Source organism: Solea solea, chromosome 21 (assembly GCF_958295425.1).
Source record: "Solea solea chromosome 21, fSolSol10.1, whole genome shotgun sequence".
In the NCBI taxonomy this organism is placed as follows: domain Eukaryota; kingdom Metazoa; phylum Chordata; class Actinopteri; order Pleuronectiformes; family Soleidae; genus Solea; species Solea solea.
Window position 1 is genome coordinate 11,229,080 of NC_081154.1, and position 15,262 is coordinate 11,244,341.

The following is a 15,262-nucleotide window of genomic DNA, read 5'->3' on the forward strand; positions in this document are numbered from 1 at the left end:
CCTTATCCAGAGAGAGAAAGGAGGATACCCCTACTCTCATTCTGTCTCTCTCTCTCTCTCTCTCTCATGCACACAAACTCACACACACACACACCCCCCTCTGCAATGCGTCAGGGAGGCCTGGATAGGATCAATAGCTTTGGACCAACTCTCAATTGGACACCACTAAACATTTAAAAACTTGCTTAGCAAATGCCTGCACTGCACACCAGACATGCAAACTTACATCATATGCCCCAGCTTTAATCTGTTGATAGAGTTTGTGTTGATCTTCATCCCAGAATGGAGGATACCCCACTAACAAGATATAGAGGATAACACCTGAAGGAGGAATATGAATGAGAGAGAGATCATGTTACAACACCGTGAATGAAGTAAGAACATTACAACATACTGAAGTACATACAAGGAAAATACAACTTTTTCTTTGTTATAATGAGCCTGGTTGATTCCAACACTTCCTCAGTGCAGTGCCGTTTATATGAGGTTAAAGTCTTCTCTCTGACATAAGGTGGGGGTTTTTACAACCCCATATACCCTGTGAAAACAATCTTATCACACCTGTTGAAATTGTTAAATTGACTTGAAACAAACAGCGTTTGTTTCCCACCACTGAAACATACAAAAGCTGATTGTTGCAAGTGCATAGCTGAGGCTCAAGACTCACCACAAGCCCATATGTCCACAGGCTTGCCGTAAGGGTCCTTCCTTAGGACTTCAGGCGAGAGATAACCAGGGGTGCCCGCAAATCCTGCACGACAAAAAAAAAAACACCACAACATGATTAACATGATTAAAACTATGACATAATTAAAACTCTGATGTAGGCTACTGTGTACAGTTATGTGAATGCTTGTGATGACAGTGTCCTGCTGGACTCTAATGCAAGGCCAGATTATGGCTAGTCACAAGCAAGTGCCCATTAATCATCTCCCACTGGAGAGTCAGCCAAATGCTGGCAGCTCGGCTGTTAGCCAAGACACTATGACCTAAGCGTGAACTGGAAAATATCTGCGAGACTGTTAAGTAATGTATTGTTTGGCTTCCAAGTGTGTAGATGAAGACCTTAGGTATACTGTATATAAAAGACTGTTGCTGTTCAGCAGTAATATGTAGACTTAAATGTAGAAACTATGCATTACCAAATAATCATCCAAACGAAATGTCAGATAATGAGTCCAGCACATTTGATGTGTGTGCATCACCGTTTGTGTTTTCTTACCAAACCAAGCCTGCTGGTCTCCCTGTACTTCAATAGCAAGGCCAAAGTCTGCCAGCTTCACTGCAGCTCCCTTCATCTTACTGGCCAACAACAGGTTCTCAGGCTGAGAGGGAGACATGCATGCGCACACACACACGCACACGCACACACACACACACACACACACACACACACACACACACACACACACACACACACACACACACACACACACACACACACACACACACACACACAGTGAAGCAGAATGTAGGACAAGAGATCAAGAAAGTGAGAGACATATAGTGACAGGCTGTCTTCAGTGAGGTTCTCAGAAATATTTATATTTGATGTATTCGAAACAGCTCGTGTGGGGGCGGGGTAAAGGTGTGAGAAAGCGATGGAGAGACTGAGGAGGAAGGGAGAGAATGGGTGGTTGAGAATCTCCATAGTGCCATATATGGGCATGGGTTCGTAGTCATAGAAACCACTCGGGAGTCATTTCGGCAGCACTGCAGAATGCATGCTAAATGGAAAGTGTACTTAGCGAGAGGCTGCGTGTGTGGCAGCGTTCTAAATGGCCGTTGTTTGGGCAGTAAGACATAAAGGGCCGCAGTAAAAGCCCACTCAGGATAAAAGGCCAACAAATCAGACAGGCAGAGCTTGAGGAAATAGCGTTATACTCTGACACAACGCGCACAAACCTACATACAAAAGCCACCCACACGAGTTTGAGCTATCTCCCCCTAGTCCCTTGTTTTTTCCCACACCTTGCAGTGTCTCCTTGAAAATACATTTCAAAACATATTTTTAAAGTCCCTCCTACCAGTATTATTATTATCATCATCATCATCATCATCACCTGAAACTGGGTTAAGAACAAAACTGCTCTCTTCATCCCCTCAGTGGATTTGAACCTATCAGCAATTTGGGACAACTCAAGCCCCTCCCCTCGTGCTGCATGGGTGGTGTGACGTCATGCAGGTTGTCCTGGCAACTCCCGAGGTTCATCTACGGCTTCACCTCTTCTCTGATAATAGACCCCCTTCGCAACAGTATAGAGCGTGTGTTCCTGTGTATGCGTGTCCCTGCACATATGTGTGGCTTGAGTCCTTGTCTTTTCCTTGCCACTGGTGAGAGACAGACCCCTCCACGTGACCATGATTCACCATCTCTGTGCTCAACATGAACACACACACACACACGTGTGCATACAGAGAGTTGTGGTCAAGGACAGACAAGCCTGACAGATCTTGGAACAGATAAGAGGAGTAGAGGGTAAAAAAAAAAACAGTAAATGGAAGAGGGAGAGAGAGAGAGAGAGAGACGCAGGGGAAAAATAAAAAGGGTTGGAAGCAGAAACGCAGAGATAGAGACAGAGAGAAAGCCAGAGCAATCTGTGTGTTGCCATGGCCACGAGCAGAGGTGTGTGAGTGTGTGGTTGTCATGGTAACAGGGCAGCTACTCACCTTGAGGTCTCGGTGCACAATATCATGCTGGTGGATATGATTGACACTCTCCAAGATCTGACTAATGCAATGACTACATTGAGAGAGAATAGGAGAGAGAGAGAGACGTGTCACTTACTGGCCATCAACACAAAAACATATCTATAGATTCGTCTGTCATGAGCTTCTTTGCCGGGTGGATTATAGTCTGGTTACAAAGAATGATATCACTCTAGATCAATATATAACAGACACTATGAAACAACTGCCTTCAGAAATTGGTACAATATTTATATGGTTTTAAAATATAATATATATTTATCTGTATTTATAAATATAGATAAAATCAACAGAAAAAAACATTTTTGATCAATCATTTAAGCCATTTTACATCAAATACCAACAATTTGATCATTTCTCTTTTCATACAATTGTAAGATGAACATCTGTTTGCGGCACAATCGAAGCATCATTAAAACTTCAACTTTAGAAAAGTGTGATGGACATTTATCACCATTTACTGACATAAGGTTTGCAATTAACAATTACTTTCATAACCGATCAATCTGTCAATTATCGTTTGGTCCGTAAAATGTCAGAAAATGTTGAAAAATGTCGATCGGTATTGGAATTGTTGATGTTCTTGAATGTCTCGTTATGTCCACAAATCAAAATGAATCAGTTGTAATGATTTCTTTGTTGCAAACAAACAAGAAAATATTCACATTTAAGAAGCTGAAAAATCAGAAAACTTGTTTAAATGCTTTTAATTATTGAAAAAAAAAAAAATTACTCGATTAATCTAGTAATTTTAGATTAATAACAGATGAATCAAATAATTGTTGCGGCCGTCCCTGACATTTCAAACACATAACAGGTGACTGAGAACATACAGTAACCCTTTGATCATTTGATAATGAAAATGGGTGTCAGGATTAAATGATGCAAAACTGGAAACCACCTCCATTATATTATAAACCAATTAATGTTAAATCCAGCCTAAATGTATTTACTCTATACACATTGCGATGTGGCCATTTTACATAAAATCACTAATATTTTTCAAAGGCATTATCCACGTTCTGTAGTTTAAAAAAAAATCAATACTCAGAAAGTGGTGTGGGAGGCTTTATACCACACAGTCAATAAATCTCTATCCCAGTAGCAATTTAAATAATGGGGGCGTCAATTCAGCTGCCACTAATACCTTTGCCATATTTCTCAATTCTGGATAGTGAGCATGTTTTCACACTAGTTGGTGAGTGTGTTCACTCGTGATAGGACTTTCAATGAGTCTTTGCCTTCAAGCCACTACCCGACCACATTATTACAGTCCTACACACTGTGGTGTGAGGCTCCACGATTCTCACTGCTTAAGGTTTGGCTCGAGAAAGGTTAATGGGTCAAAGGTCAGGCCCAATCCATGTGGCCTTGGATTGTGTGTGTGTGTGTGTTTCAAATCCCCCCCCCCCATGAGTATGAACAGACAAAGACCCCTAATCCATTTGAGCAACAGACTTCATAAGCCGCAGACCGCAAAGCCAGAGAGGAAAAGGGGGAAAATAAAGGAAGAGGCAGAGAAGGAGTGGAGAAAGTATAAATGTCAACATCAACAAAATTCCATATCACGTAAAAAAAACACCTGATACAACATCACAAACGCAAATCCACAAATAGTCCCTTTACAAAGAAAATAAAAGAAAAACAGAAAAGCTCCAAAATAGAATTGGAAAAAAGGTGTGTGGCATTTTTGCCTCACAGTATATGTAGGAGGACGTAGAGTGATGCAAGCGGCCATAGAGAGAAGAGACAAGTTTATTGATTCACCTGTTGACGGGGAGAATCATTTGCTGACAAGAATACAAGAAAACCAATTACACCCACCACCATATGACGCCTGTGCGTCCACATTCATAAACTGAGAGAGACAGAATTCATATATTTAATGGTATTAAGCTGCATGTTTGCTGCTCATTGTGTGTGCATGTGAATGTGAGCAGCGGCTCCATGTGACGTGCTTACCTGGCATCAGCCTCACTGTAGTACTCCCTGGCTACAATGTCTTCAAAGAGCTCTCCTCCTGTCACCCTGGACAGATGGGGGGGAGAATTTGTTAGCATACACAAACAAACCACAGCCGCATGCATGGATTAAATGTCACCATGTGTGTAGAGAATATACTCACAGGTCAAAGACTAGGTAATGAAAGCCTTCCTCTGAAATGCTGTCATGGAGTCTCACTGCAACAGAGGGCGGGCAGACACACAGAAAGGCAGGAGTCAGGCAAATTAAAGAATTGCGGTTTCCCCCCTCATCCGCAGAGACAGAGGAACACCATAACAAAATTGTTTAAAAGGGAAGAATGTACTTAACAATTAACTATAGCTGACATATACATTTCTTTCTGATTGCTTTGATCTGACTAGCACATCTAATGGTTAGGGGAATGAGCACAATTAAACCCCACACTTTGATTAGTGCAATTTAGTAAGGAATCCCTGAACAGTGATTGTAGCCGGTCATGCAGCAAAAGAAGAGACATATTCAATTTCTCTCATACATAAACCACAGGTTCCAAGGATTGATGCTCTTCAAACTGTAGTACCAGGCTGACACATGCACATATTTATCATGACCAAATCAGAATGGGTGTTTCTTCTGTTACCAGCATGTGCCGTGTAAATGCAGGTTTATGTTGGAGGCAGGATAGTGAGAAGTATGAAATACAACAACAGGCATCTTGGTACAATCAGACCAGGATTGTAATACAATACAAGTTACTGAGCCTCAAAATTAAGCTACTATGACACCCTGATACCAGTGAGTAGGTACTGATATATTTGTGCCAATAATAACAATAATAAGATGGTTTTCAGTGGACACCGAAGCTACAATAATGATTATTGTGCAGTAAATTTCAGTCTTGTCATGTTACCGCCCTGTCAGGCAAATTTATGCTTCCTTCTTCCATGTTCACTTACAATCCATGACAATTTATAGCAGCCCCATAAGGGAGATGGCTGTTCTTAATCCAAGAACCAAGGTGCTAACCGTCTAAAAAGGTGGAGTTTTGCAAACTTTGCAAATTTCATTAAAAACATTCACAGGTGATGAGTGCGATGGAGAGAGGAACATGTTTTAATCACAAAAATCCTGTTTACTGATGGAGACAAGTGAGTGATTGGGTGAAAACAGAAAAATTAAAGTAGTGATTACAGTAATGAGCTCACATTACCAGGATACTGCAGTTGGATGGTAACTGTCAATGTAACTTAACAGCAGCAGAATGACAAAGCAAAATCCCAGCAACAGGAGCCAGGCTTTAGAGGATGCCTAAGATGCAGCTAAGGTTTAGTGTCAGGGGAGCCACAGTTATCATTATATAAAATGAAAATCAGTTGTATAATAAGATGAAGTAGGATGGCCCTGCAGCAAGAAACAAGAGCGACTGCTCTTTCCTCCTCCTCCCATCTTTTCACTCTCTCTCCATCTGGCTCCCACTCCTCCTGCTTTCGTCTCTCCATCTGTCTCTTTTCTGTGCCCTCCTTTGTCCCAAGTTTAAATGCAGATAATGCCAAATATGTCAAGAAAGAGGAGAAAGGACAAGAAAGAGGGAAAAAAAATCTATAAAGGAGGGGGAAAAAAAACAACCAATGTAGGCAAGGGGCAAATGAGTGCCTGGAGGACAGAAAACTAGGATACAGGAAGAAAAAAGCAGTGTGAAAGGAAGGTAATTTTCCTTCTTTGTGCCCTATAGCACTTATCTCCACTTAACACTTTTTTAATTATCACTGTAATATAAAATAATGACAATTAGCACACCTATGGGCCGAGAAGTTGAGAAATCCACAGTGAAGAGAGCAGAGGGCATTTCTCATAAACATGTCTGACAGAACTTCTGCATCATCACATGAAACACTCAGCCACTCCTCATTCACATTAGCATTTTATTTTATGTTGCAACACAATACAGGTTTGTCCTGTACTAATGTGAGCCAGACGCACAAAACCCCAACAAAGCTTGCAGTCCTGAGCTGTTAGCATGTAGAGGTTGTACAGGTAAAATACTGGTGACAACAGAGAGCTGCCAGCCATCAATTTTGCTAAACAACAGTCTGGTATTTTAGTCAGTGTTTTTTAACCAAGCTGGCTCACTTTTAACTGAGACAGATCACCATGGTAACCTATCCTGCATAGCAAACAGGTTACATTTAGAGGATCAGATCAAAAACCTAACATGTGGAAAAAAGATCTTCTTGTCAGACATTATTTAGAAAAACACTAAAATGTTAGTTTGGGTTTTAGACTCATTAAGATCATTTAAATATTTCCATTACAGTGTTTTTATGTACACACTCTCATTAACTCATTTAATTCATCAAATGTAGCTAACTGAACAGAGGAACAAGTTGGTCAATAACCAACTTTGTGAGCCAGCCATTCTTGAACTTGCTAATACAAGACTCTGATAATTTATAGTATATTATAAACAGGCGTCATGCATCCATCCAAGACTCTGCAATTTATTGAACTATAACTAAGGACACACATTATTGGACTTTTGCCTATATCCGATATGCCAATATAGTGCTTGGGCCAATTACGTATGGATTTTTCCTCGAGGTCATCGAGTTTCTTCTGCAGTGAAATTAACATAATATTTTTCATATTCATATTGCAGCAGGTGTAGATACACATTTTCAAAAATAAGCATAAAAATGTCACAGATGTATAGGGCACAGAAGTCAAGGAGGCAGCAGCTCATTCAGCCTACTGTTTTAGACATTAACCACATCGAGGGATCTCTGTGTGTTGACACTGCATTAACATTTAAAAGCCAATATTTGCCAATACCGATATGGTGCAGATAAAACCGTTCATCGCCAACTGTCACTATTTGCAGTTAGGGATGACTGCCTGCTCACATTTCAACCATCAAAATCATCACTCAGTTTACTTTGTAGTGCAGTAATAGTAAAGCTAGCATATGTGACTTTCTGGATGTTCTGTATATACACTTCAGAAACTTATCATAATCTTAATCTACACTTTTTTCTCTTTTGAATAATGTTTGTACTGGAGTGGTGCAGTGAACACACTTATCCTTGAAAAAGGAGAAACTAAATGTAAATACAGACTGAAACATTACACAATAACTCACCAATGTTGGGGTGCTTCAGGAGACGGCAGATCCGAGCCTCTCTCTCCAGCTTCTGATGGTCTGAGGAGAGAAAATTTCACAGTTTATCAAAACAAGTTACTATTACAGTGCAAAAAAATCCAGTTCCAGTGTGCAACTTCTGTCACCAAAACAGTGCTACTTTCACTACACCCCCTCCCCCCCGACCTACCCCCAGTGCCTCCGGTGAGCCTGCAGAGCTTTCTGAAAGGATGTCCATATTGCAACTGCTATCTTCCAACATTCATTTATCTCACTGCTTCACCCATGTTTTAGAAAACTGAGGTTAATTCCTTAACCTTACGTTCTCTTTCAACATTCTTTTCATCTCACTCGTGTTTCAAGTGAACCAAGGGAAAAATCCTTAACCTAAGGTTCACTGCCATCTCAATTCCATCTTCCCTCTGTCTATCACAACACATCACTGTTCCATTACAGACACCAAAACAAACACTGCTATAGAACTGCAACTAATGATTATTTTCATAATCGATCAATCTGCCGATTATTTTCTTGATTAATCGCTTGGTCCATAAAATATCAGAAAACCTTAAAAAAATGCTGAGTGGTGTTTGTCAAACCTGGAAATGATGATGTTCTCAAATGTCTTCTTTTGTCCACAAACCAAAATGATTAACTTTTAATGATTTAAGAAGCTTAAACAATCGGAAATGTTGTTTTAATCATGAAAAAAGCTTTGATCCGATTAAACGATTATCAAAATAGTTGTCGATTAATTTAATAATCGATTCACCGATTAATTGTTTCAGCTCTACACTGCTATACTGAGAAACACAGACATGTGTAGAGGTGATGGGCCATACATGCTTTTATTTTGAAAAGATAGCAGGAGTACGTTTCAGTAGCAGCAATCACTACTGTATGGGGCATACAAAATAATTGAAAAAAAATAATGTGAAACAATAATACTCATGCCATTTTGTTAATTTTATTAACATTTGAACTCAATTTCATTAGCGGCTACAACCAAAAAGATAGACAGGAAATGCGGGCGAGGGAAGGGGACGTAGATGTGATTGTATGGCACCAACACCTCGCCACCTGATGCCTCACACACACCAACGTAAAAAACTGCAATACAACAATTTGCTTTTCAATCAGAAAACATTTTTCACCTGTGACCTATGATTCATTTTCACAAAGCTGTAACTCTTGACTTCACTGTTTACACCATAATTAACGCTTTGCCTTAAAACATGCTTATAATAATATGATATATATGTCAATTAATGTACACGTACATATCATACTGCTAACTGCTAACATACTTGATTTAACCCACTTGCATTCTAATTTATCGTGACTACTATCTTGAGCATCAACCAGAAAAACTTAAATTATGTATGTAAACATGTGTTACGAAGTGCTTAAGTAAATATTTGGGGACAAATTTGTCTTTGTGTACATAAATGCAAATACTTTGACCATGGTGACAACTGTTCAAACTGAGCAGCCTCATTTGCTTCTGAAAGGTAACGTGACAAGGAGAGCTCCACTGATCTCATGTGTGATATTATTTAAGTTCATTAAACTGAGCATGCAAATTAATGAGGCTGTGTGTAGCAATGGGGTGCACACGTTTGTACATGTGTACTTGTATTTAGGTATTTTTTAGGACCTTTTCTGGCATAACCAAATAACCATCACCTAGTCCTGGTTAAGAACTGGATAAGTTTATGTCTAAGATTTGAATTGTTAAGATTAGGCATTAACTGGTTATGGTTTAGGTTCAGGATCACACTTTGTGTAGTAGGCTGTCCAACTGAATGGAAGCCAATGCAGTGACCTAAGAGGAAAAGCTGCGCAAACCTCTGTGTGTGTGTGTGTGTGTGTGTGTGTGTGTGTGTGTGTGTGTGTGTGTGTCTAAAAGGGGTTAGTGTGAAATTATACTACACTGTTGCCGTGTTTGCACTTCTTGATGGGAGGGGATGCAAGCAGGAACGCATGTGCCTCATGTCTAAACCAACATCCTTGTTTGAAGGATTGGCCAAATCCTGTAGCAGTAGTATAGGTGCATGTGTGTTTGAACATGTCAGTGTGTAAACCACACTCCCTATCACCACTATGACGACGTTCACCTTATAAGCCACACAGTTGAAGTACGATTCGCTACAAATGGGATTTGACTGCTCAATAATAACATAACACTCATAACTCATAGTCATCATGAGTGTCTTGCATTTGACATAAATGCAAACGCGACATCCCTCTGAAACTGCACACATGTGCATCGTGAAACCTTTTTGCATGCGTCATCAACAACAACAACAACAACAACAGAAAACATAGCTGCGAGTCAACTCTTGCTGACAGCACTATCCTGCATTGTTGTTTGGCTTTGCTGCGCTGCAATTCAATGACAACAATTCTTAGTGCACGCTTAAATGCAAAAGGTCATCTTGATTGTGATTAAGGATGAACCAACACAATACTAAGCAACAGTATTGGTCCGACAATGGTCAAAATCACTGGACTGCACAGACAAAAATGTAAATAAAAAGCAGCAACAGCATTTAACATTATGTTATTACATAACATTCTTTTATGGAAGTAGAATATTTATGGGAGTAGATATGATTTTAAAATGGCTGGTTATGGCTAAGTGGGAGCATCAGCATATTGTTTTTTGCTGACAGCTTAGTCAGTTTCAAAAGTTTTAAAACAACTGTATTGGGTTTATGTCCGACATGAAAAATAATTAAAAAAAATCTAATTCTGATATGGCTGTTCCTAATCAGGTCTCATCGCAAGCAGACATCGTGAATATATATCTGATCTTGGACCACATATTAAAAGCAAGTTATGTTGAGGATTGATTTCCTGTGTCCACACAGCGCAGACAAAAAAAGTGACCCCACTCAGATCAATGGAAACAAAATATCGGATATGAGTCACTTTAGCCTGGTAATCTGAATGTAGCCTTTGGGAGTGTGTAGCCACATGCTGATGAGGTCAGAGGTCACTTGGGGTAAGGAGATCCAGTAATACTGCGGGGATGTATGTGTAATCGTGTAGTGAAGCCAACTAAACCCCACAGCAACATGCAGAACGCACACACAGGCGTGAGCACACAAACGCACACGTAGCCTCAATAAGATTTGCATTCATTTCCCCAATGTAGCAACAGCCTCAGATAAAATTCACATGCTGTTGCTGAGCAATCGGCAAGGACCTTATACAACTGCTCAACAAATGCAATACATTATAATGTACAGGCATACAAATAAGAGCCCATTACTGCACTTAACACAGTTACTGCCTGTAACTGTCTCTCTGCTTGACTTATCACTAACTTGTTGCCGACATGGACATGTCTTCATGCTGCTGTCAGGCGTTTTTATAATCTGCCTTCTGTCGTATAAGACGGTTCTACCATCTTCACATATGCCTTCCTCCACTCTCCCTCGTTGTCTCCCTGCAGGTATGGAATTCCCTCATCAAGACAAAGAGAGCAAATGAGGGAGTGACGCAAAACTCTAACTCTAATTACTTCAGTAACCCTGAACTGATGAACGGACAGACAGAGCAAAGGGGGACGATTGCATGGAACGTCCATTTGCTCCTGTGTGTGTGTGTGTGTGTGTCTGCATAGCTGACTTCCCTAGTGAAGTGTCACTGCAGCACTCACTAGTTCATTCAACCTCCTTATTTGTTGGTGTGAGTGTGTGTGGTGGAAGAAGACAGGAAAGAAAGAGCTGGAGGCTAATTACTGGCACTTCCTGCTGATCTCTAATTGGCCATCTGCTCTGCCATGGGGCGGGCCCACAGCCATTTTAAATCAGCTGAGGAGGATGGAGTGGACTCGACACACGTGCCCGTCTCTCTCTGTGACACAAATAAAGCCAACGGTCTGACTGAGGACCCCGTTCATTCTGTTTGAGGCAAGTTAAAATACAAACTATGACAGCTAGAAAACACTGTCAAAAATCAAGCGCCATTTTATCATCCCAAAATACTGACATGGCTGCAGTGGTTTTCATATGATAAAAGTTTGCCACAAACACCACATTTTACTCTCTGACAATATCCTTTCAGATATTTTGAAAAAATGCACAAAATCAGATTGATGTTATCTCATCGTATGTTATTCTAGACAGTTTTAGATGTCTCCTTTAAACAATATTAAACAAAGTATTACTACTTTGATGATCCAACTGATGATCCATTTTGTCTCAACACAGCTTTACAAGACCTAGACACAGGAAGTGGCTTATTTATTCTAAAAATTCACACTTAAACCTGACTGAAAACTGGGTGCAGGTATTTTTTGGTCCATTTTTTTAAATTCTGCTTAGTGAGAAAGAGACTGAAATTCTCTTAAATCAGTCATTCAAATATTAATTTCAACACCAATTTCACCCTGAGCAACAATCGGAGGATTTGCAGCATGACTGGCTAAATGAATGGATAGTCATGTCCATGTTTATGGCAGTGGGATCTTTTGAACACTGGGAACAAAAGGTTATGATGCAAGTCTTCAATAACAATGCAATTAATCAATTTCCATCAATGGCATTAATGAATAAAAAAAGACATGTTCTGTACTTTCATATGATTCTTACACAATAACATATTTGTAATGTGTCATTGCAGTGTGATATATTACATAATATACAATGCTATTATCAGAGACATACCTGAGCCAACTACAACCCCCTTGCTTACACTTCTCCAACTAATTTGTAAATTAACACAAATTTAAAAAGATAAAAACAATATTAGAAGGTTCAGTGCATAACAGGACTTGTATTGTAATTATAAGGGTTTACTAGCAAAATTGAATATACTACTATTAAGTGTGTTCATTTAAGTACAAACTCAGTTTAAAATATTAATCCAGTTTTTTGCCTCAGAATAAGACTTATATGTAGGACACGGTCTTGCATTATGGAGGCTACCATGTTTCTACAGCAGCTCCAATTGACAACCAGCCAGAGAATGTGTTTTATGTTTGAAGTGAAACTTAATCCACAAACAAAGAAAGACAATATCCTTTCGCTGTGCAAAGGCCACCATAGTTCCCTGATGCATGGAGTAAAATGAGAGGCAAGTGGAGGACAAGGGCTGTCACTTTTTATTTCAAAGCCAGAGTGGAGGACTCCTTCATTTGTTACAATACAGTTTCACCATTGGCACAAATTCTTACACAATGGATCTTTAAATCCTCACAACACAACTATGTTCCTTATATTTACATGTGAAGAGGATATTATGAAAAACTGTCAGAAGATATTGCAATTGAATTGTTGCTGCTCTGACTTTGCATACAGAATGTCGAAATCATGCTGGTAGTGTTCTGCAGAATCAGAAATTGAATTTTCAATTGCAAAATCAACTGCCATTATGGTCACATTGGTAACCATGACACACCACCAATTAGGACAAAGCTAGAGCATCTGTTTTTCTTAATCAATAGGAGGAAATGCACTCTGCAGTAGTCTGAGAATCAGGCATCTTATTTCAAGTCAGCCAAAATCAGTCTATCGTGGTATATGTTGCTAAGACTTTCATGGGGATTTAAGAAACTTGCATTATCATCTCAATTTGTTGCTTTTTGCAGCCATTCCTATGTGATTGTTTTTCATGTATAAAGCTAGGTAACTTGCTACATTGGAAGATGAAGTCCTCTATACATAATCCGTATGACAAAGCTTTCAATAATCAGCTGCTTCCCCATCCAGGGAAAATACAACAGCAAATCTGTCTGAATAACTGTGCAAATCAAAAACAAGTGAGGCAGTGATTACGAGGTCTGAACCCAGGTAATAGTCAAGGGAGATGATGGCTGAATCTCCGTGATTTGGCAACAATAATTAGGAAACAAGAGTTTGGCTGCAGAAAATGAGCCAAGGCGGAAGGATTTGGGGGAAATTGCTGAACAATAAATAATATTAGTTGAGTACTACAACTTGAATTATTTTCACGAGGACAATTGTACAGCCCCCAGGACACTAAATGTAGGACACGAAAACAACGTTGAGGAGAAGTACTAGGGTGGTGCATCAAAGTGGATCGTCTCTCTCATTTTGACTCACACTCACTCTCTCTCTCTCTCTCTCTCTCTCTCTCTCTCTCTCAGACACACACAAACACACACACAGTGTTGCAGTAGACAATGCAGCAGCCATTTACTTTGCAGTCACTTGACTTAACAAAATAGAACAGAGCATTCCATCTCTGCAAAGTCGTAACACACCAACACAGCAATTTGTGAATTGTCATCTGAAACTAATAGTCTAATAAATTCGAACAAAAAAGAGATAATATGTCGATAAAAAAAAAAACACAGCAAACAATATTTCTGAAATCAGGTGCTCGTTTTGAGAGTGTGGGAGTGTTGTGTATACCACTGCCCACTCATATCCACCTTCAACTGCCTGTAGGCTGGACTGTCCCACTGCCAACTGCCTACATCCATGACCTCTCTCCCCCGCTTCCTTCTTTCCTTCCTTCCTTGTTTCATTTCCTTCCTTCATCTCCCTCCTTGCCTGCCTAACTGCTTGCCTCCCTCTCCCCCCTCCCCCCTCCTCAGATTACTGCAGTGTTTACCACAGCTTTGAGAGACTTACCCACCAGGCCACGCGTGAGGTCACACTCACCCCATCGGGCTAAAAAAAAACCCAGCCAAATCCTACTGGGCAAGCTGCCGGCTCACGCACTGGATGCCTCAGTGTGTGGACATGTTTAGTATGCATGTAGATACATCTAGCATCAGTCAAGCAGCCTACCACAATTATTCCCATGGCACAAAATCCACCTTTGCTCACTCTATAGTGTCTGGTTCTCATTTCACCTTTCTTTCCTGGTGCAGAGTGTCACTGATCTCCTTGCAAGACTATACTTTTAAAAATCTCCTCCTCCTCCTCCTCTGGCTGGCTTTCTTCTCCCCTGGCAAACACACACAGATGCACACAGGCCTACATTGTGCTCCCTGCCCCAATGAAGAGCCAACAGTTTTCTGCTGAGCCCTTACGTTTCCTTGGTGGGACATTAATACCCTGCCCTGTATGGACACTTGGATGACACTGATAGAACAATAACAGCATTACAACAGACTTACAATTGCTTTACAATACAGACATGCTCTATTAGCTTTCTATTAGCGTTCTCTCATTCACACACATACAGACCCCCAGACAAAAACAGGCAAACATGACGGTGCCTATGGAATCCATGAGGTCTTAGTGGTTGATGAGATACATTTAGCATAAGTGGATTAGCCTCAATACAGACCAATCCCCCTTTGCAGAAAGACAAGAGAAAGGCAATGAGTGAGTGAGGCACAAAGATAATGAGAGAGTGTGCAGGTAAGGAGAACAAATGAAGCCAGGTGTGTGTGTGAATGGCAGGAAGGAGTAAGTTTCTAATCCGTTAGACACAAAAAGGAGAAGGCAATTAAGCACCTGAGTCTGA

At 40.3% G+C, this 15,262-nt stretch overlaps 1 protein-coding gene across 15 annotated transcripts in view; it reads right to left on the minus strand.

The window, feature by feature from the left end:
- LOC131448728 (calcium/calmodulin-dependent protein kinase type II subunit gamma) overlaps positions 1-15,262 on the minus strand; it is a 35,780-nt gene that overhangs the window by 17,013 nt on the left and 3,505 nt on the right. For all 15 annotated transcript variants that reach the window (XM_058621439.1, XM_058621434.1, XM_058621436.1 and 12 more), the window contains exons 3-9: positions 7,811-7,870; positions 4,835-4,889; positions 4,672-4,737; positions 2,671-2,743; positions 1,223-1,325; positions 668-751; positions 227-321 (exon numbers count right to left, since the gene is read on the minus strand). In XM_058621439.1, the coding sequence (XP_058477422.1) occupies positions 227-321; positions 668-751; positions 1,223-1,325; positions 2,671-2,743; positions 4,672-4,737; positions 4,835-4,889; positions 7,811-7,870 (536 nt within the window). The remainder of the gene's footprint in view (positions 1-226; positions 322-667; positions 752-1,222; positions 1,326-2,670; positions 2,744-4,671; positions 4,738-4,834; positions 4,890-7,810; positions 7,871-15,262) is intronic.